The 26,576-nt window shown below is 40.4% G+C and overlaps 1 protein-coding gene across 1 annotated transcript; it reads left to right on the top strand.

Annotated features, from left to right (window-relative positions):
- Positions 1–17,940: 17,940 nt before the first annotated feature.
- On the top strand, positions 17,941–23,630 carry LOC146647051 (homeobox protein SIX6). The gene is made up of 2 exons (XM_085392028.1): positions 17,941–18,875; positions 19,862–23,630. The coding sequence occupies exons 1-2, from the start codon at positions 18,304–18,306 to the stop codon at positions 20,025–20,027; spliced, it is 738 nt and encodes a 245-aa protein (XP_085248154.1). The 5' UTR covers positions 17,941–18,303; the 3' UTR covers positions 20,028–23,630.
- Positions 23,631–26,576: the final 2,946 nt, after the last annotated feature.

Genomic DNA, 26,576 nt, shown 5'->3' with positions numbered 1-26,576 from the left:
CTTGTACACTAACACAATTCATCAACAGGTGTGAGAGGAAATAGTTTTTTTCTCTCTCTCTCAGCAAGAAGGATGTTACATTTGGAGTGTGTGGGGTAAGTGTGAGAGAACAAAAGTCGCCAGTAAGGGGCATTCAGCCTGCAGGAGGATTTCCTTGCTCAGCAGAGGAAAGAAGAGGGAAGCCTTGATGCAGCTGGTTGTGTGGAAGCATTTATACCAGCTGAATTAACTGGACTTGTTTGCTCTGATAATGGTTAACGTTAAAAGATCAGAAAAGCTTCAAGTAAACTGTAAGGGTAGAATCAACCTATAGTTAATATTCACCTTCACAGGCTGTTTTTATGTAAGAGACCAACAGAAAGAGCCCTTTTGTCAAACAGCCCTTAGCCTGTAAGCTGCTTCTAAAAGACTCTGAAACTTGTGTTTTACAATGAATGCCTGTCACCAAAACGGAAAATGGTAAAGTACTGCATATGCACTAATAACCATTCATGTGAAATCTTAAAAATGTACTTTGAGTAAAGATTAAAGTTGCAGCTTTTTCTTGCTGCTGTGACTTGAATTGGGGAGGGGGAGGAAAGGGAGGGGGTAATAGGGCAGATGCAGGCATATTAGTGGTATGTTGATTTGTAATGGGTTTTTTTTTTAATCTCTTTGATACCTTTCATTTGAGAAATGGGATGCTTGGCCTTGCCATCAGCAATATTTTATATATATTTTTTCCAACATCATACTTTAATCCCCTTGAAGGATGTTTTATGTAAAACATGCTTTTTGTGCCCTGGAAAGACATTTAATCAAGACTAACCTTGGTATTTTAGTAGCCAATGGTCTAGCTTTGTGGGGTTTAATAATGGAAGACAATTATAGTACTGCTTTCAGTTCTGAGGATCCACTCTTATGGAGAAAAAAAACATTTATTTATAGTAAGATTTTTTTTTTCTTTTTTAGGTGGATTTTTAAAAAGGACTTGTAATGGGAAATGTCTTTCCTTCTTTTTTGCATAAAGCCTGCCATAAGTTGACTTTTCTGCAAAATTTTGGCATTAATAACTCCTCCTCTATATTAGAAAAAAAGTTATTATGGGTGAAATGATCTGCAAAATGCTCAAACCTTTAACAGAGTTATAAAGAACTTTTTCTCAGAAATGAAGGTCTTTTAATTGATTCCAAGCTCAAGTATAAAAATACATATAACCCCCCTCCACAAATGATTTGTTATTGTTTGCAATTCTTCACTTTTTTTTTTTTTTTTTAGGAAATACTTATAGCAGCCATTAGCTGAAACGTGGCAGCAGGGGAGCACTGCTCTTGTGAATGTTCATTCATAGTTTTCGGAGCATGGCAGACTCGAGTATCCTCTTATTGTCCGCTAAGAAAGTTCGGAGAAAATAGATTTCCTGGGTGGTCCGACTCATTAATACACTGTGCACTTCTTGATTTACGGCTCACAGTTCAACTGCTGCCAATTAACATGAAAACACACAACAACAAGAAGAAGGAGGAGGTGGGGGGAGTACAGACGGGGAGGAGGAGGCCGATGAGTTTCCTCCCGTTGGCTCAAAACTTGAGTCAGGATGAACCTGCCCTCCACATCAAGGTAGGACATCGGAAACTATTAAAAACTCTCTGAAATGATCTTAGCTAGCACACAGGCTTTGCAGCACACAGCTCCTCGAGGTGCTGTGACTTTAAGACTCTTTAAAAGTTAATTACACAACAATGATTTTTTTCTTTTGCTTGTCAAGCTTATATAGTTGATTTCCTCTGTTGCATATTTAAAGAAGAAATTAGATGGTTGGGCTACATTTTTCTAACATCTTATCGTCGTTGTCACCCTTCGAAAAACTAGACAGCTGTAAAATAAATACGCCATTACAGACTTGGAACTATATCATATATTTTTATAAAGTGTTACCATCATTTTATAATAATGTCCTACAGTTTTATAATTTATTTTCATTCATTTAAAAGGTACTAAATAAATAAATAACCTAGCTAAAAAAATGTTTTTCATTATAAAATATCCCGAAAGCTTTTTATTTCTGATCAATAATAAGAATACTACTTTCTTAAATAACAAAAATGATTCCGTGGAAGTCATAAAAATTAACAGCCCACGCAAATACAATGAACATCCGCGTCTTATCGATTATTTAAGCTAGTTTATTAATGATGATGTTCATTTTCCACACTTTAAGGCTGTCGTAAAACCTCTGGGAGAAATTGCATAATCATAATAAGAAAACTTTAGATAGAAATTAAGCAAAACAAAACATTAAGCACATTTTTTAAATACAAAAAAGCGTTAGTGACTGCAATAAGAAAGGTAAAAAAAACACAAACGCATGACAGAGGTTAAATAATCTATTAAAGTGGATCCATCATGTCACGCTCATCAGCCCTATCTGTTGTCTTTGGAGAATCAGAGCTGCCTCTTTTATTCATAGCAAGTCAAGTTTAGCTTCATTTGTACTTCACTGATTTCTTTGGCAAATGGAAAAGCAGTGTGACAATGCTATTTACAGTTTCTGTTACATGATGGTCATTTTTGCACGCCTGGTATGAATAAGATACCAGATGAGTTTTCATATCTACGTGAGGAGTACATGACACATTTTCAGCTGCTACAGCAAATGCATTAGTCTACCTGCTGCTTCAAAACCCGTGCCAGCACAATTTGATCAATTTTCTTCAGGGTGCAGGGTGTGATATTCTGCACTCTGGAGCATTATTTGAAGCTAAACCAAATTATGATAAAGATGTATAAAGTTACTGCCATTCTTTCTGAAATAAAACTAATCATTTTTGCAATTCTAGTCTTCTTATGCTGATGTGTAAAGGCTATTTGAGAAGAGAGCTGCTGCTATAAGCCCTCAGAAAGAGTTCATTACTGTTTTTTATTGCCCCTATAGCATACTGCTGTTCATACTTTCCAGGCCAAGTATTTGTCACTGTTACATTAATACGTCTCAGTGTCTAAAAAAGTAATTATTCTCTTTTTCTTTGCTCCCATCTCCGCCCTGTTGGGGTCACGCACTGTTGCACGGTACCCTTTGACCTTGTCAAAAGCAATCACTTGCCGTAACACACAACTATAGCTTTCCTCTCATCTTAAGACATAATCTCTTTAATTGGTGTCAAAGGTGGGGTCCTTATGGTGAAAGTCCTGAAAATACACACAGACAGACATGCTCACTTGTTGACACTTAGGGGGGAAAAAACAATAAATGAAGCAGAGCCTCGTCAATGTGGCGCTGAAACTTGTTAATCTTCAGTGGGAGGGGTGTTACCGCAGACCCTCTAGCCACTCCAGGCTGACAGGATCCTTCGACGTAAGTCAGTCCCATCTGACCCCTCAGACTATTCAGTCTTTACACCTGCTCGGTCCCAACAACAAGTTAGGAGGACAGAGGAGATTTGCTTTGAATCTCACAGGGCTTCCACCTTGAGGAGGAAATTTATCTCATCATTTGATCAGAATTAGGCTTAGGTGTTGTCTAGTTTAACGCTTATTTTCAGGATCATTTAATCTGGCAGTTATTTGCATGGATAATCCCTAAAATGTCATTCTTAAAAAAAGGAAGCACAAAAAGCCCCTGATATTAATTTTAAGGAATGGGGTGATTTGTTCGGATTGCTTGTTTTACCTGGCTAAAACTTTAAATTGTTTAACTACACTGATATAAAAGGAAATGCTCACATTTTAGAATCGAGACCTAGAGTAATATTTAGCATTATTACTTGAAAAATGACCAAAATTTAAATGATTAAATGTGTTGAATATTGATGTTCTGCCAAGCGACAAATCTGCATATTGCATAGATTAAATTTGCTGTATTCTATGCCAGTATGGCAATCCTTTTAATACTGCTAGCTCCAAAAAGCAATTCAGTGTAATTCAGCACTCATTGAGGTGGACTGCTTTATGGTAATAGTACATTTACAGGATATAATAAAGCACTTTGATTTGTCGGTCATTTAGCATTTCTCCTTTTTATGTGTAATGTGTATTTATGTATGTCACAGTGTAAGATGAAAGTGCCGCAGTACTTTAAAGCTTGTAATGTTCAGTTGTTGTTGAAACTGAGGGGACAATTATTGTGTTTTACTGAAAGATGCTTTTAGTAATTAGTATAGCCTCACTGATATTAGTGCACCGACTGAAGACACAATTAATAGCAGTGTTGGTGCATTAGGCTGCATTAGTTTTAATAATGAATTTTCTAGTTCAAATCTTTGATCATATACGTGAAAATAATCAGGAGAGCAGTGAAAACCAAGTTAATCGTTAGCTGTGCCTGGAGGGATTATGAAAGCATACCAGAGGATGTTCTCATAATCCACCTAATTCTATAAATGCTGTGAGATTCAATAACAGAGATGACTCTGAGGTTGCACTTGCAGAAAGGTGCGACCTGAGAGGGTGTTGCAGTTTGTTAGGAAGGCCACCATCACGGTCACCCGAGCCAACGTGGCAGTCAGGCCTGCAGGGCAGAAAACTAGTATATATGCTTGAATATCAGTGAGCAGAGGTCAGCCCTTTATTTTTCTTACCTGTGACCTCTTAGAAGACTCATGCTTTACCAAGGAGTTTCCTGGGGATGACTGTGAATACAAGACCCTGGCTCGAATCAATTAAATCACTGAATAAATGTCCATAGGGAGGCTGAATGGAAACCTTCAGGGATTCAAAGATGCGTAAGATTCTCTGACATAAATCATATGTAACACGGCCAGGCGAAAAAAAGGGCATAATAGTGTTCAAATAATTTATTTATTTTAACAAAATACAGAAATATAGTGTAGAGCAGCCTTCATAAACAATAATTAAACCAAAAGCTGTTGTAAATGTTCTCTATCTGAGCCTGAACATTCACCTGAATGCTCCTCACCTTTGCCACACGAGAGTAGTGAGCAGAAAAAGAGGAAAGCCAAATGAATGTGGAAACGCACACATAAATAAAACAGGAAATTGGGGGCTAAAAAGTGCAAATAATCACTGGATGTGAATGTGTCCATTGAAGCACTCTTTTGGGTGCTACCCCGATGCTCCCACTAATGGTCTGTTTTACTGAAGTAGGACCAGGAATGCTAACCTTCTCAAAGCTTCACAACTCAGGGCAAGCATGGCTGCGCTCCCATTTGTGTATGTGTGCGCACCTATGTGTGCCTCGCTGTTATTATCCTTTCTCTAGAAGGAAGGGAAAAAAAGAAAAGGGGGAACTCATTCTAGCATACGCTCCCATCCTGTAATGAACAGAGTCTACATATTTATGTTTTTACCAGTGAACACTCGAAACACAAGAGGGGTTAAAGTAAAGAGTGGGGAGGTCTTTGGACCGTTTTCAATATTTCCCCCCTCTGCGCCCAATAGGGCAAGTGAGGGTTTGGTTCTTTATAATAATCAGGTGACCAGAGGAAAATAGTTGTGGCCTTAACAAGCCCAAATTAAAAAAGAACATCATTTTCATTATGCAGTCAAACACAATTACAAGAAAATGTTTTCTCTGTGGAGCTGCCCCTGCTTTCAGGGTCTTTGTCCCTCACTCCTTAGTGTGTGCAGAGAAAGGCCCCGGTGGTCAATGGGCAGCTGAGTGGTGTGTTCAGTGGAGGCCCACATCCTTAGCCGCCAGCACAGAATACGTTTTGTTAGAGGAGCAACCATACATTCTCAGCAGATTTGTTGAATTAGAGAGCGCAGCAGGAGATGGGGAAGTGGGGGGTAAGTGATGGGGAGGACTTGTTGCTAGGTGACTGACATACAACTGCAGCATGCCAGTTTCCAGAGCCTGGCACTCCTTGTCTGTTTTTGTTTTGTTTTTCTTCCTTACCTCGTCTCCCCTCCACCCCCTCCACCCCCCACACCGCCTCCCAAACCCTCTACCCCGCTCCACCCTCCCATCAATTCACTTGTCTAGCTCTCCTCATTGCTGAAGTGCAGATAATAAAACGGAGAGAAAATACACAAAACAGGGTGAATGGCAGAGGATTTTACAATACCCTTCTACTACCTACTAAGAACCTAGTCATCAGCTTCTCAACTGTGTCGATACTTTAAAAAAAACCCCTTACTGCGGTTGAGTGTTGTAGCAAAAGGAAAATGCTTTTATGGGGGAAAGTAAAGGTGGATCCTCTCTTTCTAATGTGCCAGTTAGTATAGAATCTGACATAAAGCATTAGCCTCATGGAGACACTTTGCGCTATCAGCAAAAAAAAAAAAAAAAGTCTTTTCCTGTGGCTGGTAAGTGACACACAAGGACAGGCAGGATTTCTCTGAGCCCCCACCTCCCTGTAGGCATCCCTGCTTGGGAGATTTGCCATTTGAAATGCTGATATTTCTCCCAAGCACACTCTTAAGATATTTGCTGTGTATGTATGCATGAAGCTATCACCTTCTCCCTTATACAGATCTATATTCTCTTCTCAAACCCATATTATTGGAGGATATGACTAATGAAATATGTAAAGTGAAGTTCTGGCTTGATAAAAACAAATTATCATTAAATTTGAATAAATCTAAACTGATGTTATTTGGAAATAGTAGTTTAAATACAAATGCAAAGATTCAAATAAATGGTGCTGATATTGAAAGAGTCAGTGAAAATAAATTTCTGGGGGTAATAATAGATGAAAAACTTAACTGGAGAGCTCACATAAGATATATTCATTCCAAAGTATCACGAAGCATTGCAGTACTAAACAAGGCAAAACAGGTATTCGACAGAACATCACTTCATATTCTCTACTGTTCACTGGTTTCACCATACTTAAGCTATTGTGCAGAGGTCTGGGGCAATAACTATAAAACCACATTACATTCACTTTTTACTCTTCAAAAGAAAGCAATTCGAATCATCCACAATGCAGGTTATAGGGAACATACAAACTCACTATTTTTGCAGTCTGAAATATTGAAAATTGACGATATAGTGAAATTCCAAACAGCACAAATTCTATTCAAAGCAAAAAATAAAGAACTGCCAGGTAATATTCAGAGTATGTTTTTTTTGAAAGAAGGAAGTTATAATTTAAGGGGTTTTTGTAACTTCAAAACAATGAAGGTACGTACTACAAGAAAAGGCTTTTGTGTTTCTGTTCAAGGAGTGAAACTATGGAACAAACTGAATATGGAATTAAAGCAATGTCCAAACATAAAACTGTTCAAAAAGAGTTATAAAAATATGATCTTCTCGATCTATAAAGAAAAGGAAAATATTTAAATTAAGTGAATGTCTCTATTTAAAAACAAACAAACAAAAAATTCATGATGTGATATTATAGTATATAGTATATCAGAAATCTGTTCACTATTTTTATTACAAATTATATCAGTAAGGAAGCTGACTAAATATTCACTGATAATTTATGGGACAGGGATGGGATTAAATAAGTGTATACTTCTTCCCACTCCCTTTCAACATGTAAATTAATCAGAATGTTTTTTTGTATGTAATTTGTATAGTATATTTTTTTTCTCTCATTTCTTTTCTAAATGTACTTGTATATTGTTCACATGTTGAAATAAAAATTACCAATCAACCAATCAAATATTACAGTTTTTTTATTGCTTTTTTCCCCTGTTTGACAGATCCATTGAATTTTCCTGAGCAAACACTTCCCTCAGCTTCACCTCTCATTCCATAAGTGTCTTGCCTTTCTCCTGAATGCCTGACTTAGCAGTCTGACTACTTACTTTGTCAACTCCATCACTGCTCGTCGAGCATCTCAGTCCCATCCAGCCACATCTGCAGACAGAAGTTATGAGCACGGTGGAAAAGACTGAAATGTAGAATACATGTCTTTATCTATACTGTCGTGAGCAATTTAAGCTTATCCAAAAGATTAGTTAAGACAATTAGCACGTGTACATTTAGGTACGCATTACTGGAACGATGCTTATGCTTTTTTAAATCGTCATTTATAGGTTTATGTTGGCAGCACTTCTGTGTTCAAGTGTATGAATACATGAAAAGAAGTGACTGTGGCTGCTGGTGCTGCCAGTTCTGGAGAGGCCTTACCCGCACACGTCGTCTCTCTGCTTTTTTGAAAATATATTACATCTTTGAACATCACATATTCATTCCAGGCCCGCGTAGGGTGTAGAGATTCAGGGTCATCGGGATTTTTGATTTCCCCCTCGGTGTTGCATTTATTTGAAGCTCTGTCTGAAGGTCAAAACCAAATACACCCAAACGAAGAAGCCATTGTTGATCTGTTTCTCCACCTTGTGCCTCCATATTCCTTTTCACCAAGAAAGCAGCTATCTTTCTTTGTGCTGCCGGGGGCTTATGAGACTATCAGAGCACACCTGTGCCCTGAGGAAAATTCCCTTGCTCTCTCTAAAGCTGTATTATTCAGCACAAGGCCGTGACAGTCAGTGTTTCTAAAAGCATTTGGAACATTGTAAATGGTGATGCTAAAAACTCTCAGGAACCCACCAAGGTATCAAAAAAAAGAAAGAAAAAAAAGCAAAGATACTGTATACAATAGCATCGCTTTATATGTTGGAGGCTGACTAATTGCCAGGAATGAGATATAGGCTTTACATTGGATGGTAAAATACCTCTATAGCTTACATTATCAAAATAACTGAGTGAAAGCAGTGAAAAGTAATTTTTGCCATGTGATCAAATACTTTAGTAAATTTGGTGATTATATTTTTTTAAATTAGCCTGCTGAATGAACTGGATGACTCAGTGAAATGCTCGTTTGGAATGTTTTATTATAAAATGAACAGATCAAAAATTGCAACATTAAGTAACCATCGCAACTATTTGCTCAATTATGTCTTATCAGTGTGGGTTTTATTTTGTTAAATGTGGGCATGTAATAAGGCCAGCATTAAATGTATTAATAATACAATAAATATTACTGTAAAAAATAATTACATAAATATTCAATCAATTATACTTTAATTGTACTTTTTAAATAACAACACAAAATGTGTGATTTAACATAATTTTCCCTCGTTGACTAAATAACTATGACAGTTTTCACTGTAAATTCATATTTCTGGAATTTAACAGGTTGCACTTAGTGTTCAAGTTTAAATGAATGGCTGCAATCCTCTTTTTAAATTGAGGGTCTGTTTGTGTGTCTACCTGTGTATGATCACATGTGCTGGCAATGAAAGAGCAAAGGTTATCGATCCGTGCAGCTCAGCTCAGCTCGGGTCTTGTATTGACATGTGTTTTGGCTGATGGGATTAGCGGGCCCAGCATTGCTTTTGGTCAGGCTACAAACAACTTCAGAGATAAGATGGCATTAACGCTGTCTCGACTTTTACTGGCTCAGCCTCTGTCAGAGCTGATGTGCTGCAGCGTGCCAAACCATTTGGCAGGATGTTAATGAAACTGGATGCTGACGAGACCTCAAATAAACTCGTGGCACATTCTTTGACAGTTACATAACAAATGCATTGAGTTTAAAAAAGAGCATTTGTATCCCTCCTCTAATGAATCCAATCTTTATCCGACTTAAAATGTGGAATTCTTTTCTTGAACAGACACCAGTGATATGAATTAGCACTGCTATATCACTGTCACTAGAGCTCACCATGCGAAGGCTAACAGCCAGACTTTTTATTGATCATCGTCCTCTTCTTTCTGATCTTATCACTTTGCTTGTTAGAAAACCCACCGCTGAATTTTATGTTTTACAGTTCGCTCATTTACATTGACCCAAATCCCCTGCATGCCTGTTAAGTATATGATTTAATCTTCCCTGGCAGGAGCACCCAGAGCACCCCTCTGCTTGGCCTCCTAACATGCATTTTTAATCATTATATTAAGATGTCACATAACAGTCTGAGCTCATCAGCAATGCTGCTGGCCATAGCAAATATGGATTCAGCTGTTTAGGGTAGTATTAGACACAGGCTGCTGCCTATTAAAGAGTAATCACTGAATGGGGATGCGTAAAATGTGCTTTTTCTGATATGAGAAGCATAATAAGAGCGACGGCTCACCTGCAAATAAAAAGTAATCTTAGTCTCTTTTTTAAAGACTATTGGAGGCTGTTATATTTACTGTGGAGCGGACAAGAGTGGGAACCAGTGAGGAAATTATTTGACTCATCTTCTCAAGGTCTCTGAAGTCTCCACAGGGCCTTGTCCTTGTAGCACAAGACTGCTGATGCCATGCAGTGCACTGAGAGGGCTGTACATGGATAAATATTTGAGTATTTGTGAGTGGCGAAAGCGAGATGACTCTCAGCCTGTCAGTTATGTTTGGAGGCCTGGCATCAAGCAAACAGGGACCTGCTCAGTGACACCCGGTAACCCAGGCAATGACATCAACACATACACATATACTTTCTTTTTGCACCCCAGTGCTCCCCCTCACCCACCTCACTGCATCTCTCACTCGCTAACACACACACACACACATGCAGCCCTGTCAGCTAACTTCTGTCAGAGACATCACCCTCTAGGTAGTGCGGTGAGCTTTGTGCACACAGTGATCAGGCAGCTCGCCAGCTCTGCCTTCTCCTGCCTCTACCTAGATGATCCCCTTCATCCTAATGAGCTCTGTCAGAATGGCATTTGACATAAGCCATCAATAAAGCACAGCTGACAGATATTAAGAGTCTGGAAATCCAGGATATCCCTGGTCACTGCCTCTTGTACTGCAGACAACTCCTGGACTCTTTAGAAGGCAGATTATTGCATCCACGCTTTGATCCAGTGCAGGCTTAATGGACATTCCAACTTTAAAATATGCACTTTCATTCAAATCTCTAAGCAGTATGTATCATTTTTATAATAAACCAGCCTGTTTGATAATTGCTGCTATTATTTTATATTTCATTTACATGGTGAATTGATTAGAAAATAATAACCTTAGCCAATGAGAACATCTCACTTTCTAAGAGACCGTGAGTGCAATTGTGCCACATTATATGCTGAATCTCTTTTTTCTGAAGCAAGCTTCACAGATTGCTGCTCTTCTACGATTGGCACTGATAAATACTGTGTCAAAGAAACAATTGTGTTTTATAGAAACTAATCAAATTAAAGATGTCTTTTTGATCATCGTAGTAACGAGTGTACCCTTTACTACAAAGCAATTGTAACCTCAGGGTGAAGCCACTGCATGGAGCTCAGTATGATTCATTCTCCTGAGTTTTCTCTCAGTGCCTGGATGTGTGTAGGTAGTCATTATGAGAAGGCAAACAAATAAATGTATGAAGGCAATCCGGCACGCCATGTTTGTACAAGAATGAAGTGTTTGTAGCGGATATTTTTAATAAAAGCACATTTTCTACTCGCATACAACACATTAAGTCGCACGCATCCTAAAGAGATATGTGTAAAGGTCACTTCTGAAAAAGCTGTGATAGTGCAGACAAAAGAGCAAAGTATATTGACAGTGTGTGTGTGTGTGTGTGTGTGTGTGTGTGTGTGTGTGTGTGTGTGTGTGTGTGTGTGTGTGTGTGTGTGTGTGTGTGTGTGTGTATTTTGACTTGGAGGAGCAGAGGCTCTTAGACAATGTGAAGTGGAGGTGAGGCCCAGGCGGCATGGCTGCGGCGTTGTGACCTCTGCCCTGACTCACGCATCATGTAGCTCCCTAGCGCCAGAGGTCCTCCTGAGTGTGATGAGTTTTGACTCCTGTCACCTCTGGGTGTCGTCAAGATCCTATGACATGGACAGAGTTTTTTTATTTATTTTACTTTTCTTATTTTTTTTGAGAGGGTGACCACCATCCCCACCAACCAAAGAAAGGAGCGAGAGGACCCTTGGGGACCCTTATCAGACAACAGGAGCCAAGGAGGAGGTTTGTTGGACGCCTTTAGAGACAAAAATAATTAGAAAACTATTTTTAGAAGCTTGTTTTTTATAGAAATGTCCCTCATATAATGCTCAGAATAATGGTTTTACAGTCTCAGTTAGAATATAGCGTCCTCATAATAGTATTAAATAATAGGCTAATTTGTGATCATTGAGATGTAAAAACAGAGTGCTCTTTTTTTCCCTGTTCCAAGCCTGGAGTATTGTAAAGTTTGTTACTGAATAAAATAGATAAAGGGAGAAAGAGTGTGTGGGTGGCTGCAGAGGAAGGTCTAAAGACCAAGCTTTCAGCCAACCCACCTGTCTTGACGGTTTGTCTGTAGCTACATCAATACAGTACATTCAGTGAAAAGGCTTTTTTATTTGATAATATCTTCTCATACAGTACTCAGGTTTGACGACTGGACCCTTGCGATGCCCCTTGGACCTTAGAAAACACTACAATTTGGCCAGTTTACTTTCATTCACTGTTAGACTTGATGGCTGCAGTTCAGTGTGTCAGAAAACAAGGGAGTGATTGAAAGCATACCACTGGATGCCAGTTTAATGCATGCTATGTATATGGAAAGTCACTTACTGCTGTGTTCAGTTTCATGCATGTTGTTCTTAAGCGCGTGTACACGCAGGCTTTACTGCTCATAATTACCAGGTTGGCATTTTAGCTGCTGCCTCAAACACACAATCATTTAGTTGTGCGAGTGCTATAGGCGACGCATGCATTTGTTCATTTGCAATTTCTGCCCTCTATTACTCTCCCTCTTACACAAACACTCACAAACGCGGGTTATATAAAGCGGTGCGGTGTGCACTGTGCGCTCTCCCTAGTTTCATTTAGCCCTTTATCTAGTCAGAAATTGACTGCATTCAAGAGTGGAATGGATGTAACAATTGCATGCACTCTATAGCATGCTCCGCAAATGTGTTTTTGAGAAAAAAAGGGGGGGTTTCAAGGTATTTCTGATGGCTTTCTGCCAAAGATTAGATGTTCGCTCTCACTGTACCTCACTGCATTGTTTGTTTGCGACAAAAAAATCGTGTTTCCCCTACATTTGTGACAGGAGGAAGGGGAAAACGTTTCGATTTTCCGACGCACTGTGGGAATGAAATATTAAGGTTCTGGAAAAACCTTGTAAATGGGATCTCAATTTTATGCTGCAGGACAATAGGGGGATTTAATAAAGTTACATCTATAGGCCGCAGACAGTTGGTACAACCTTTTGTAATCCTACAGAGATTTACACAACAGAAAATCGATTGGACCAAGGTGTTTGTTTGGCCTCTGTGTGACATGATGAACTGTTTTGTTGGTAAAATGACTCTTCACGTAGCATTGAAACACTCACACAAATACTCCTTGCTGCTGTCATGTCTACGCTCTGACTTTATGGCATTGTGGAATATTTATTCTATAGCGTGTGCTAGAGTAAGCTAGCATTAGTGGGTATAAGGTCAAATGTCATGTGCATTGGTTATAATAAGAGTATTATGGCTGAGCTCTGTAGTAGATGCCCTGTGGAACAAAAGCATGGGAGAGCTATATGTGTGTCAGGACAGACGAGGCCGTGTGTCTGTGTGTGTGTGTGTACACAGCCTCCAACACTGGCTGCTGCTGCAGCATTGTGGCTCTCCTCTGTTCATTTCAGCTGGGCTGTGTGACTGAAAGGCAGTGGATTACATACACTCAGGGCCAATGGGTCAGTGGATAAGAAGTCTTCTCTGTTACCACAAATCCAGAGATTAAACACAGCGTCAAGAGCTACTGCCGCCCCGGGGGCAAACGGGTTTGAAAACACAACTCTGAGAGCTTTGGCTTAACCCTCCTGTCATTGTAGAGGCACGGCAAACATATGAGTGAAGTGATGTCTCTTTAAGTCCCAATACATTCAGGTATATTGGTTGTGTTGGTGACATGATGTCTTAATTGGAAAGTTAATCCTGTGCTGGGACAGCTGACTCTAAGTTAAAACAGTCTGTCACGAGCAGAGAGAAACACTGCAGCCTGTGAACCTACACACTAATGTTTGCATCCTTCATCTTTGCCAAGCAGAAGCGGCTTCCCGCCCGGGCAATTAGCTGTGTACATTATCATTGTGTGGCAGTGCTTTCCCTCAATGCCTTCTGGTTTCTCAATTGATGCTGTTTTAGTGATTTAAAATGTGCCGTTTCCATGCGAGACTAATCAGAGCATATTTAAAGTAAAGGTGATATTATGCATTTCAGATGCAGACCGGCATTTGTTTGTTTAGCAGGCACGAACATTTTTGGTGTACCTGTGCACATGTTTGCTTACATCTCAGCAGGCTTGTGGACATGATGAGCAGATGGAAAGAGAAAGGTACTGTAGGTCTGTATGGGATAGTGGCAGGATGGCTCTTGGTGACAGGCTTTTGTAGTGTCTTGTCTGCTCCAGTGATCCCAGGGAATCTGGGTCATTTCCAGCCTGTTCGCATCTAACTATTCCCCACTCCTTCCCTCCCTCTGCCCAGGGCAAGCTACGACCCAGCTACATGCAAGTGATGACACAAAGTAAATGTACTCATCTCTGATCGTAAACACCTCATTCATCGCTCCACCTTGCAGTGCTCTTTATGCTCTTGTTTGTCATGGAGCTGCCACCCACCTCGAGTAACATGCATATATCAAGCTGTTTCTCTTTGCCAGTGATATTCTCAAACTCTTTAATGTAGTGAATCTCTTGAAATTACGGCCACAGCAGCTTTATAATGAGCCACTGTGGATAAAGTGCTACAAAGCCTCCATTATTCTTCATTACAGTAGGTTACTGTTGTATTTTTTAGTGTGTGCAGAATGATAAAGGTTTCCAATCGGTTACTATGGTTTTATTTTATTTCATAAAAATGTGCGGGTTGAAAAGATAACAGTCAACCCTGTTAAAAGTCTCAGTGGACAAGTTTTATTTGCAACTTTCCGAATTAAATTTGTAGTCATTCAGTTTAGGTCACAGCTGAATTTTATTACTAGGTGCTACTCTAATTTGCTTGACTCATCCTATACCTCACCACATTGTTTTCAGTCTTCTCGAACCAAGTCTCTCATTTGAGGATTTGAGTAAGAAGATGTGGAGAAGGTACAAAATAACAAGTTTTCACACTCATTTCAGTTTATAGGCCACAAAAAGCTCAATTTGATCTCAGGTGGCCCTGACATGTAAAACCATTGCATAATAACTGTTTTTGGAAAAAGCATCTTAAAAGCCCCCACCCCCTTTTCTTTTAGTGAAAAGAAGTAGGCTCACACTGCACTGTGAAAATGTTCACCTTTAATGAAGCATCCTTTCACAGACAGATGATGAACAGCTGAAAAAAAAAAACAGAAAAGTCAGTGCAGTTTGAACAATATGTCCACATTTAGTCTGTCTGCTGTCACTGCAAGTGCCGTTTACAGAAAAAAGCTACAACACTCTTATATGTAAAATATTTTGCAAATAATATCTCACTTAAACGTTTAAACAGCACATTCACATATAGAAATGCTTAAACCGATTCACACAATATGCAATAATGGTGGTATCGCCACAGCAAGAATATCAGTGCATGTTATTATAGAACAATTAATTTTTAGTAACTGCAATTATCACTCTTTACAAAACTATCCAATAGGTCAGACTGAATCGTTTGGCGGTTATAACCCGCGGGCTATCCCTTCAGTCTGAAAGCGTGTATCTACAGCTGCCTTTGCTTGCACCGCATTAACAAGAGGGATTTGCCAACTCTAATATATAGAAAGCTGAAATAGCCTGAAGTTTGTGCGTTCGTGTGTGTGTGTAACTGAGGACTGAAGAGAGGCTTTGGGATTGGTGAAACAAACAGACAAAAGAAAGAAAACAGATGCGTTTGAATGACGTCCACTGTGTCCCTACGCTGCATGTGCGGAGATATTGGTGTCAGGAGGCCTATCCTTCTGACATGGTGTCATAGGCCTTTACGCATTGCTGTACACTTTGGGCGTCAATCGCTCAGCAGTCGATATTTAGGATTGCATTGCCAACCTGTGGCGGTGTTGGATAAGGTATAATCACAGGTTCACGAAGTAGCAGAAACAACTGGCTAAATAAAAGGAAATGTTACATTTGTGAGCCTTTACGCGAGATAAATATGCACAAACGCCTGTTTATTAGCGCAATAAGCCTGCTCATATAGTGAATGTCACTATGAAAAAAAAATCAACTTTTTCTTAAAAAAATTATATAAATCTTTAAAAACATGCCTATAAGGTAGACGTGTTGTTTACACAGGATGAGGTACAATAGTTATTTCCAGTTCTCCATTTAAGAGATCTAAATCAGGTTTATTTTTTATTGATGCACGCTTCCTGGAGAAAGCATTGCAGTCCTTGTAAATTTAGGGTGAGTCGGGAAGCCTGCAGGAATGAAATATTTACAGGCAGCTAAATATTTCAAGCCAGCACCTTGTCAGTCGCCCTCACAATTTATTTCCACTGCTTCTTCCGATTGCGGTCTTATTCTTTATTTACTGCCATTGGTGTTGTAGTATGGGTGAATGAGTGGCGACCCCGGTCAAATACAAGTTAAATAGTCCCAGTCTGTACATTGCTCAAATTGCGTGCGCAATTTTTGAAAGATAACGTGGTGCATATTTTTGACAAATTAACTGATTGTGCTCATTATTATTATTATTTGATATAAAATGAAACAGCCAAAGACTGAACAGCTTCTTGTACAGAAGGCATTTCATAACCCCACATCAAGAGTCTATAATTCATGCAAAAACATCCCGAAGGGGATTTGGATCGAGCGTGTGGTGCGTGCGCGCACGTGCACGACAGAGAGAGGGAGAGAAAGAGAGAGGGAGGGGGTGGGGGGTATCTGTGAAAACGATATCAGGCTTTTCCGTCAGAATGAACTTTACTACTGTATCCAGCCATGAAATAATCTGACCTGACACTTCAAACCATCTGCGCTATCTATCCGCCCTCTTATTTACTAAATCAGCCTGTGCACAAAACGGAATGTGTCTGATACTAAAACCGAGTCGCCTGGCGGGGCCATGATAATCCTATATACACAAATATTTCTCTCCCTGCTTTGTTTTACAGCTATCACGAGCTGGACGGACGCAAACGCGTGCGCGCTGATGGAGGCTACTGTAAATTAAAAAAGAGAGAGGAAAAAATAACAACAAAACCAACAACAGCAACACAAAACTGAATAAAGGTACCTAAAGGCTGTCATCACACTTACGACTGTTAAACAACAGCAAACATTTAGCCATTTGGAAGAAAAGAAAGAAAAGAAAAAAGGAGCATTTGTTCACGGGTTATATAAAAGAGCGCGCTTCACCGACGACACCTGATAATATTTTATTATGATTATTGTTAATAAAGATTTTGCAGCTGTTCAAGGTTGGCTGCAGATTTGAGGTCCTGTTGAAATGCTGTAATAAATACCGACAATCACACTTTATTTATATTTGTGCACTTGCACTGTGGCATAATTTTATATTAGACGTGCGAAAGGACAAAAATATATATTTTAAAAGGCAAAACAAGCATTTAAAATACGGTATAGAGGCGCTTATAGTAGCGCTTTATAAGATTCTTACAGGCGTACGATGGGCCGACTTATGACGGAGGGTACATCACAGAAAGCATGGCAGCCTAGCAGGCCATGCTAAACACAACTACAAATGTGATGTGTCGAATTTAGCTTCCACGCCGTCTAATATTATCTGTTGTTATTTATTTATTTGTTTATTTATTTATTACCTCAGGGCAGGGCAGGACGGGGCAGCCTATAGTCATCGGGGATGTGTCATTTTGCTGCGTAAAGCCTGTTTCATAAAGGGAGACTGAGCGTGTCTGTCTGCTCGGGCACTTCACTATATAGGACTCTTCCTTTAACACCGCCCGCCGCGCACAAAGGCGGAGGAGAGCACGGAGAGGCAGCTAAACGTTTGAAGACGCCAAGCAGAAAAGGTCAAAATGTTTATATTATTTTTGAAAAGGGTGGTGCTAAGTGCTCCTTTCCGCCTGATTGGCTGAACTTGACAGTGATTGACGTGCATCCATGGCAACCGGGCAGCCAATCTGCCAAGTCCAATAGGAAATCATCGGAGGGGGCTTGACTGTCTTTTTCTCTCCCCCCTCCTTAAAAATACATCTCAGCTCGGGCTTTAATTCTTTCGTACATTCAATCCCAGCATACCTTGAAAAATAGACTACACCGCCGCAGTGGCTTTAATTTTTCCCCTTGCACCTTCAGCCCTTTGCCTGACAAGTTTGCCAAGCCCAGAGGATGCGGTAGCCGGCCCCCACGCAGCATTGTCCCTCCTCTGTGGCGTTTTTGGCGTGTGTGTTTTTTCACGGCTGGTCAGACGATTGGTTTGATAACTTTGGGATTGCCTTGTTTTCTGGGTTGTCTTGGATTGCCTCGGCGCACGGGAAGAAGAAGCAGAGGACTCGGCGCGGAGGAGAGAGAGAGAGAGAGAGAGAGAGGAGAAAGGAGGGGGAGAGGGAAACACGGGAGAAACCTCCATGTTTCAGTTGCCCATCTTGAATTTCAGCCCCCAGCAGGTCGCCGGGGTCTGCGAGACTCTGGAGGAGAGCGGGGATGTCGAGCGCCTGGGCCGCTTCCTCTGGTCGCTGCCCGTCGCGCCAGCGGCCTGCGAGGTCCTCAACAAGAACGAGTCGGTGCTCAGGGCCCGGGCTGTCGTCGCGTTCCACACTGGCAATTTCCGTGAACTCTACCATATCCTGGAGAACCACAAGTTCACCAAAGAGTCGCATACGAAGCTGCAGGCGCTGTGGCTCGAAGCTCACTACCAGGAGGCTGAGAAGCTGCGGGGCCGCCCGCTGGGACCGGTGGACAAATACAGGGTGCGGAAGAAGTTTCCCCTGCCCAGAACCATCTGGGATGGAGAGCAGAAAACCCACTGCTTCAAGGAGAGAACCCGGCACTTGTTAAGAGAGTGGTATTTGCAGGATCCCTATCCAAATCCCAGCAAAAAGAGGGAGCTTGCACAGGCTACTGGACTTACACCCACACAAGTAGGAAACTGGTTCAAAAATCGCAGACAAAGAGACAGAGCGGCGGCCGCGAAGAACAGGTGAGCTCCGTGCATAACCGTCACCGCCACAATCCTAATTTACGCGAACGCGTCAGAAACGAAACATACCCACACTCCATTACTGCCCATCAAGTGATTTGCCCTGCTTTCAGTTTAGTATACGTGCCTCTTCGGAGGCAATCAGCTCTGACATCAAATCATATTAAAGTCAAAATTATACTGTAATCCCGATTTTCTTCTTCTTCTTTTGTAATAAACGCCGCTTTCAGTGTCTGTGTTGAATCGCAGAAAATGGCCAACCAGCACAACCAAAAAATGGCAACGGGTTTCTCCGTTTTCTCCTGTCAGCAATGAATTATTTGGACTCTGAATAAACATTTGTATTATTTAAGTGTAATATTCCGACTGAAATTAAGTCGACCCTGCAACTACATTAATGGTATTATTAACAGTGACTCCAGTATTCTCCTGGTACTATTATTAGCAGTAATAATAACACAAACAACATAAATCTAATTGCTTTTACATGCAGTTTAACTGATGTCACGTTGTGCTTTCAAAGAACTATTTTCACCGGCTCTATCTGCCTGTTAGATGGTCGGTCGACTTACATAAGGTTATGTTTCATAAAGCCTTGTGTAAGCTAGACATTTACTACTGAGAATGACATTTGAAATTGTCCCATATCCAACAGTTATCCAAATAATATATTTGCTGTCTCCCTGTGGTACGTGGTAAAAATGTATCAATTATAAATTCACTAAGAAAAAAGTCAGATTTCACAGATTCCATTTAATATTTTTGTTTTGTTTTGTTTAAGCAAAAGTAGACATTTTTCTTCTTCTGTATGTTTGTTTAGGATTTTTTATTTTTTTTAATCTAATAAAAAAATCAATTTTGTAAATAATCGATGTAGACAATATATTATATATGTTCTGTATATATTATATACTTATAGACAATAATTTTGATGATCCTCGAAACAGACGGGCTTTTATTGTCATGTCTCTCCTTCCTCTGCTCAGGCTCCAGCAGCAGGTCCTGTCCGGCGGCTCGGTTCGCTCCCTGGCGGACGAGGATGGCACCGTGGACCGCCTGGGGAACTCCTCCAGTCCCGAGGCCAGTCTGTCCAGCAAAGCAGCCGCCTCGGCCATCTCTATCACCTCCAGCGACAGTGAATGTGACATCTGACGGGCAGATCGAGGGTGTTAATGAATTAAAAGGGGATACGAGTGAAAGACAATCCAATAAACAAGTCATAGTGCCTGCGTTGAGATAAAAAAAAAAAAAAAAAGAACATACACACACATACACATACATACACACACAAACTAATATTTGACGGCTGCCAAAACATAAAGGGATCTGTGATCTGCTGCGGACTGCCCGTCCTTATCCTTTTAGGCCTATACTTTTGTTTGCGTTTTACCCACGTGCGGATAACTGAACTTAACACTTGGACGAAACACATTTCACGGACTAATAAGCCAACGCTTCGAGATGAAACGTTAAAAAAAGAAGAAGAAAAAATAAGTAAAAGGAAAAAAAGGAAAAAGGGATGAAGACATCCACACGCGCCTAACCTGCTGTTCTCTGTGGGTATTTCATGTTGAAAAGAACTGTGATATTTTTACTTTAAAGTTTTATAAATAATGTTTATTTGCCTATTTAAAACGATCTGCTCTGTCTCTTCGAATTTCATATTCATTTGCTTGGTGTTTTTAATACTTACCTTCTACACAGGTAAACCTGTTGAGCATGCGCGCTTTAGTGAACATGTGTTTCAGTAAAAAGAAAAAAACCCGTAAAGATAACTTAATAAAAATAATTGTTGATTCAAGAGAGTTTAAAGTTCAGTCTTATTTCTTGGATTGTCGTGTGGATAGAGTAAGAGGAGAAAAAACAAAGAGTTAATAAAGCTGTAAAAATATGAACATTCATATGCTGTTATATAATAATCTTGGATTTTTTCGCTAAGACAAACGTTCTAGTGATATTCGTTTTGATACCTCGATGCTCGACTCCTTGACACGTTTCAGAGTGAGGCCTAATTGGCCGACATGCTTTGCGTCCTGTAATGCAGGGTGACAGCGAGAGGTCACGGAAAGGCCGGCTCACTAACCCGGATGATCTGCGGGAGAGACCATGGAGATCAAAACACAGCACAGATTGTGGACCTGGGCTTTACGCTGCACAGACGGCGCAGGAACAGGCTTCTTAAATCGTGCAAGTGTCCATTTTCCCAAGACATCGAGAATCAGACCGTACATGAGGCAAAGCAGTCTAGTAATTAACATAAACAGACAGCGACGATGAATTTAACACGGTGATACACACGTGCATCATGTTATCTTGACATATATGTGTTTGGACAACAGCTATATAGTTTGTAAGTTAGATGTGTGTGTGTGTGTGCGCGCGCGCAACTGAATCCTAATTTCATGTTCGGCAACCCTTCAGCTACAAAAAAACTTTTTAACTATTTTATTTTATTTTATTTTATCTGCATAGCCTCTGCTGCCTTTGTGTTGCCCTGCAAACAGAAGCGGGATGTGAGCACAGTGAGAAAATCCAGACTAAACCACAATGTCAGCCTTTCCAGCTGATGGGGCAACCACCTGGTTTCCTCCTATTTGCCATTAATTAGGCTACTGTAACTTATGAAGCACACAAAAGCCTTTCAGCTTGAACAAAACAGAAGCCAAACGTGTATGGTGAATTGGAGAGAGCGAACAAGTGAAGGGTACTAAATGGGGGTTCAGGGTGCTTCTTTTGATTTATTTATTTTTTTGCTCCTTCTTTTTCAATCTAGGAGGACAAAATAGCTAAATATTTCCGTTTCTATTAAGAATAAGGACAAGGGGGGACTACATGAAAAAAGTCTTTCTCGCAGTCAATAAGGTTGTCAAACTGGTCAGCGGTAATCAGTGCTAATGATGGGTCTGGGGTTCCAGCGCAGACAAAAGGGGTCCTGCCGCTGTTTTGTGAGGAGAAGCGACCGCGGGTCGCTATCCAAAGAAAAGACTCCGCGAGGAGGGTCTGGGGCGCAGAATCACAACTTCTCCTGTGTGTGCGTGCGTGCTTGCGTGCGTGCGTGCTTGCGTGCGTGCGTGTGTGTGTGTGTGTGTGTGTGTGTGTGTGTGTGTGTGTGTGTGTCCTCGCTCTCTACGGGGTGAACTCATGGCTTGGCCTATTAATAGGATGTAATCACTATTTTATTGTCTTTATTTGTGACTAGCCCGCACATAGACGCAGTGCGGTGATTATTCTGCGATGAAGTTCTGAATTAAGCAATTTAACGAAGTTTTTTTTTTTTTTTGCTAAATGAAGCAAAGTGACGTCTTTTAACTTAGAAAACTTGTATTTGTCAGAGAAGAATATTTACCGATGCTTCAGCTTTAAAATATTTTTTAACAAGTTAAGGATAAGTGGCGCGGAGACTCTTTGAGCTGTGGGTGTGATATGTGATGAAGGGCAGGCAGCAGCCTTGGTTATGTGTGTTTACTGTGATTGAATCTATCAGCGTCCTTCCGTGCAGACACTCTGGAGTGCAGCATTGTTTATCTATAAGCAGGACTACATATCAAAGCTGTGTGTGATTGAATTGGATCCCCATTATAGCTTACTTATTATAATTGTATGTATATACGTAAATGCGTCCTGGACGTTTCCTTTGGTTGATACCGTAAATTGAATTTCATTCGTGTTTTCCTTCAGGCATAAAACGCAAGATGCTCAACAGTCTCCTCTCACGGTGTACCAAACTGTGATGGATGAGGCAGGAACGCTTAACACCTGGGTAAAAGAACAAAAAACAAAAACGCACAAAAATGTGCGTTCCAGGTGCAGAAAATGTTTGTTTTGAGTTTTTCACCTTAAATTTGTGAAAGATCCAAATTTTGTCTCCTTCACTGTCCGAAAACCCATCATATTACGTTTTATTATGCATGCCCACATTTCCCCCCACTCAGATCTATACGAAATGCAAATTAATGTTTCCATCAGGTGATAAAATAAATATAATACCCACGAGAGCATCTGCACGGAGGGTCTTTTACCTGGAGTATCCCCTGAAGCTGGTGTTTGATTAAAGCCCGTTTAGCGTCTTGATAACACAATAAAGCTAACGCGAGAGATCTGACTGCAGAGGTGATATTCCTGGTAGAGCTCTGTAGGCTTAGACAGAAAAAGAAACATCCTGATAGTTTGCTGGAGTACATCTGGACACCTGCTGCATCCAAGCAATACCCACAGGCTGTCTGTGAATGTAAGGCATTGATTGGATCCTCGGAGTTTAGCACATTGTTCCACTGATGCATTAAAATATGTGCCATAAATTTGGAATATGCTGATTTTTACACTGTGAGGAGCTCTGGAGTTTCCAGCAATGGAAATAAAAGTAGACCACTTAAATCCTGCACAATTTTGAGGTAATCTTCCTTCTTCTCTGCTTCTTTTTGGCGGTGAATGTACTTTTTATTCCGCTGCATTTGGCATCATCGTAGATTCTGATTATTATGCCATGAGGGAACTCGGCTAATAGGTACACCTGTACAATCTAATACAATACAGTTTGCATGATGCGAAATGACTGTTCTGCTCCTTGGTTTCATTTGCACCGCAGGCTTCGCCAAAGATGTATTAATTAACGTGTAGTTTTGTGTGACGTATACAGATCCTTTACTTAAGTAAAAGTACAGATAATAAACAACGAAATACTCCAGTACTTAAGAAAAAGTATTACCAGCAAAGTACCGGCTATTTAAAGCTTGAGAATGAAAAGTATGCAGTGTGCGGAAATATTTGCGTTTCGTTTTGCATTTTACTGCTGTGGATGTATCATTTGATCATTTTGCAACAAAAAGTCAGCTTTCATCTGCTGAGAAAATTATTTCTGTTGTTTTTATTAGACTCTATTTTCCACTTGATCCAAAATTGGTTAAAGCATTTCACCCTTCCGTTAACCACAATCTTTTTTTTCCAGAATCACCAAATAGGCGGTTTGCCTATCTCCAGTATCTTGACACACACACACACACACACACACACACACACACACACACACACACACACACACACACACACACACACACACACACACACACACACACACACAAATAGTAATTGTAACCCAGTGATATTACCAGTGTATATATCTGTGTAAAAGGGGTCACTATGCACGAAGCGTGCTGCAGGGTATTAATTAACTATTTCTAAATATTAATAATAATAATAATAATTTTGATTCACCGGTATTGGACTTGTGGCATAAACTGAATATTTTCCTTGTCAGCACATCTCCTGAATTGGTCGAGGTCACTCAGCAGGGGAAATGTGCCCTTTTCAGCGGGGCTTTTGTCCTCCGCCCTCTTCGTTTTTCTATCAAAAACCGCACCCCAGCAACTTAAAAAAATACAAAACAAAACCCCCCAAAACAAACAAACAAAAAATTCATCTTGCTTGTTGTTTACAAGGTTTCACTGCGCGATCTTTAAAAAAAATCGCCATCAAAAATAGTTTATTTGGTTGAGGAAAGCGGGCGTTTTTTTCTGTCGGCTCATTGTGCAAAAGGCCATGAATTTGTATCCAAATAATTCATTTAAAGCCGTTCCTTTCCCCAAGTTCTTTCCAACCTTGGGAATGTAACTACTTCCACTTATTTGTGTTTGCTTGTTAAGGTGTTTTTCTTCCCATCTGAGAGGTTTTCTTTTCAAACAATGGCAAACAATGTGTTTGCGCGCTGTGGAGATGTTTCACTCTGTGGGGGCTTCACAGCACAATCGTCTTCAAAGGGTACTGAAAATGGAAAAGTGCGTGCCAGTGACGCCCCCTGGCGGTGGTGTTTTACTACAGCAAAAAGGTGTCGCTGGTGGGGATGAAAATACTCAATCCAGTTAAGTTTTTGTGTTTTTTCCTTTCACAAAGGTGGTTAAACTTACAGGGTTTATTCCCCCCCTTTTATTTCATCTCCTTACATAAAACGTAATAAATAAATAAATTCCCAAATATTGAAAATCATGCGGATTCACTACTTTAAAGCATATTCCAATTGCTTCAAGTAGTCCTGAATGAAAACAGGATCTGAAAACACAAATGGAAGTGCATACATGCTTTATATGCTGTCTGTATGATTATGTTTTGTTTTTTTCTAAACCATGTGCCCATGCAGGTATCACGGTATCTTTTCTTCACGCAATCTAAACGGAAGAAATGCCAGATCTTTTCATCCAGTCTAGTTTTCTTAATTTCAAATCGTTCCGAGCGATCACATTTGCAGCTGATAGCCAATTAATATTAAAGAGCATCACATTTGTTATTGCAGGTGTCAAGAGATCCATAATACTACTGAGCTGGGCACCAGTGTCTTCAGTAGAAGCTGTCCTGATTTGATTTTAAAGCCCGTTGTTGACCTAACGCATATTTATTTCTGCAAATGCCAAATTTAAAGTCAAATATACTCAATCAGATTTAAATGATAAGAGCTGATTTCCTGTGAATGGATGTGCTCAGCCACCGAATCGAAAGGGAAGTGCTGCAGGAGACTTTCAGCACCACGGACAGAGACGAGGCTCTGCACCTGCAGTACACTCTCCAACCACCTCATCAATCACTCGTTCTGTAATTATCCACCTCTTTGATACAGATGATATTGTTGGGGGATGATATCATTATTCACAACAAAAGAAAATCCTTTCAAAAAGAGCTTCAGACAACGCTACAAAAACTTTACATGCCGACTGTACCCTCTTATGGGCTGCAGCTGCTGTAGAGACACACATTTATAGTTTGAAGTTTAAGTTTGAAACAAAGGTCTTGTTTGGACTAATTTCCAGTGATTCTCGGTAAATTAGTTCTTTGGATCGAATGCAGGGTGTCTGTAATAGCCTCGGAACTCAGAAAAAGTCTCCAAATCCACTACACAGTAGCATCATAACTGCACCAATTTTAAGGACCTTCTGTATAGGTCGAGCACTCATTGATCAGCCGTTCTTTGCAGGTTGTAGGTTACAGCGCTGTAAGTTTAACACACATTGATTGGACACGTTTCGTTTTTGCTTCTAATCATCTGTTCAGCCTCCGAAGCGCGCTTGGATCAATCAGCCAATCTCAAACGTCGCTGCTCACTTTGGAGACCGATATTGGAGACCGGTTATTATAAGTGGTTTTTGTTTTCGGAGATGCTGGGAATAGAAATAAGATGACTGCATGAGCAGAAAACACGCCGTCTATCCCATCGCTATGCTTACTCTCCTGGAGGTGGAGCTGCTGTTTGTGGGTGGAGGTCAGACGGCCTTCAAGCACGTGGCTGTGGCTCTGAGAGAGGCTGGGCAGCGTTTAAGGAGCCAAGAAGAGTCCATTACTCTGGTGACACTGTAGAGCAGGGGTGGACAATGAATTCCCTCAAAGGGCAACATGAGAAACTGGGACTGTTATTGAGGGCCCACCAGTAAGCTAAACTGAAATCTGCTGAATATTTATTTAATCTCTTTAAAGGCTTTTTGGTCCAGCCCTCCACAACAGTCCCAATCCCTCATGTGGTCCCTTGGGGGAAATTAATTGGAGCAGGGATTCAAATATTTCTTCAAATGTTGTTTTTTGTTTGACTCAGTAAGTAGCCCCAGGGAAAAAAAAACACCCCCCCCCCTTTTTTTTTTTCTTTTTACATTGAAAGCAGAAAAAAGTGAACCCAGTGAAATTACTGGTTAATATTACACTTTCATTGTTTGGTGAAACAAGAGT

Source organism: Rhamphochromis longiceps, linkage group LG19 (assembly GCF_057381845.1).
Source record: "Rhamphochromis longiceps isolate RC_006_pf linkage group LG19, R_longiceps_female_GT1.1, whole genome shotgun sequence".
Taxonomy (NCBI): domain Eukaryota; kingdom Metazoa; phylum Chordata; class Actinopteri; order Cichliformes; family Cichlidae; genus Rhamphochromis; species Rhamphochromis longiceps.
This window is presented reverse-complemented; position numbering and strand designations above follow the sequence as displayed.

Excerpts from the sequence above, each read along its gene's own strand:
- LOC146647051 (XM_085392028.1), top strand. The coding sequence starts at position 18,304 with ATGTTTCAGTTGCCCATCTTGAATTTCAGCCCCCAGCAGGTCGCCGGG. Across the intron at positions 18,876-19,861 it reads GCGGCGGCCGCGAAGAACAG|GCTCCAGCAGCAGGTCCTGT; the intron begins GTGAGCTCCGTG and ends TCCTCTGCTCAG.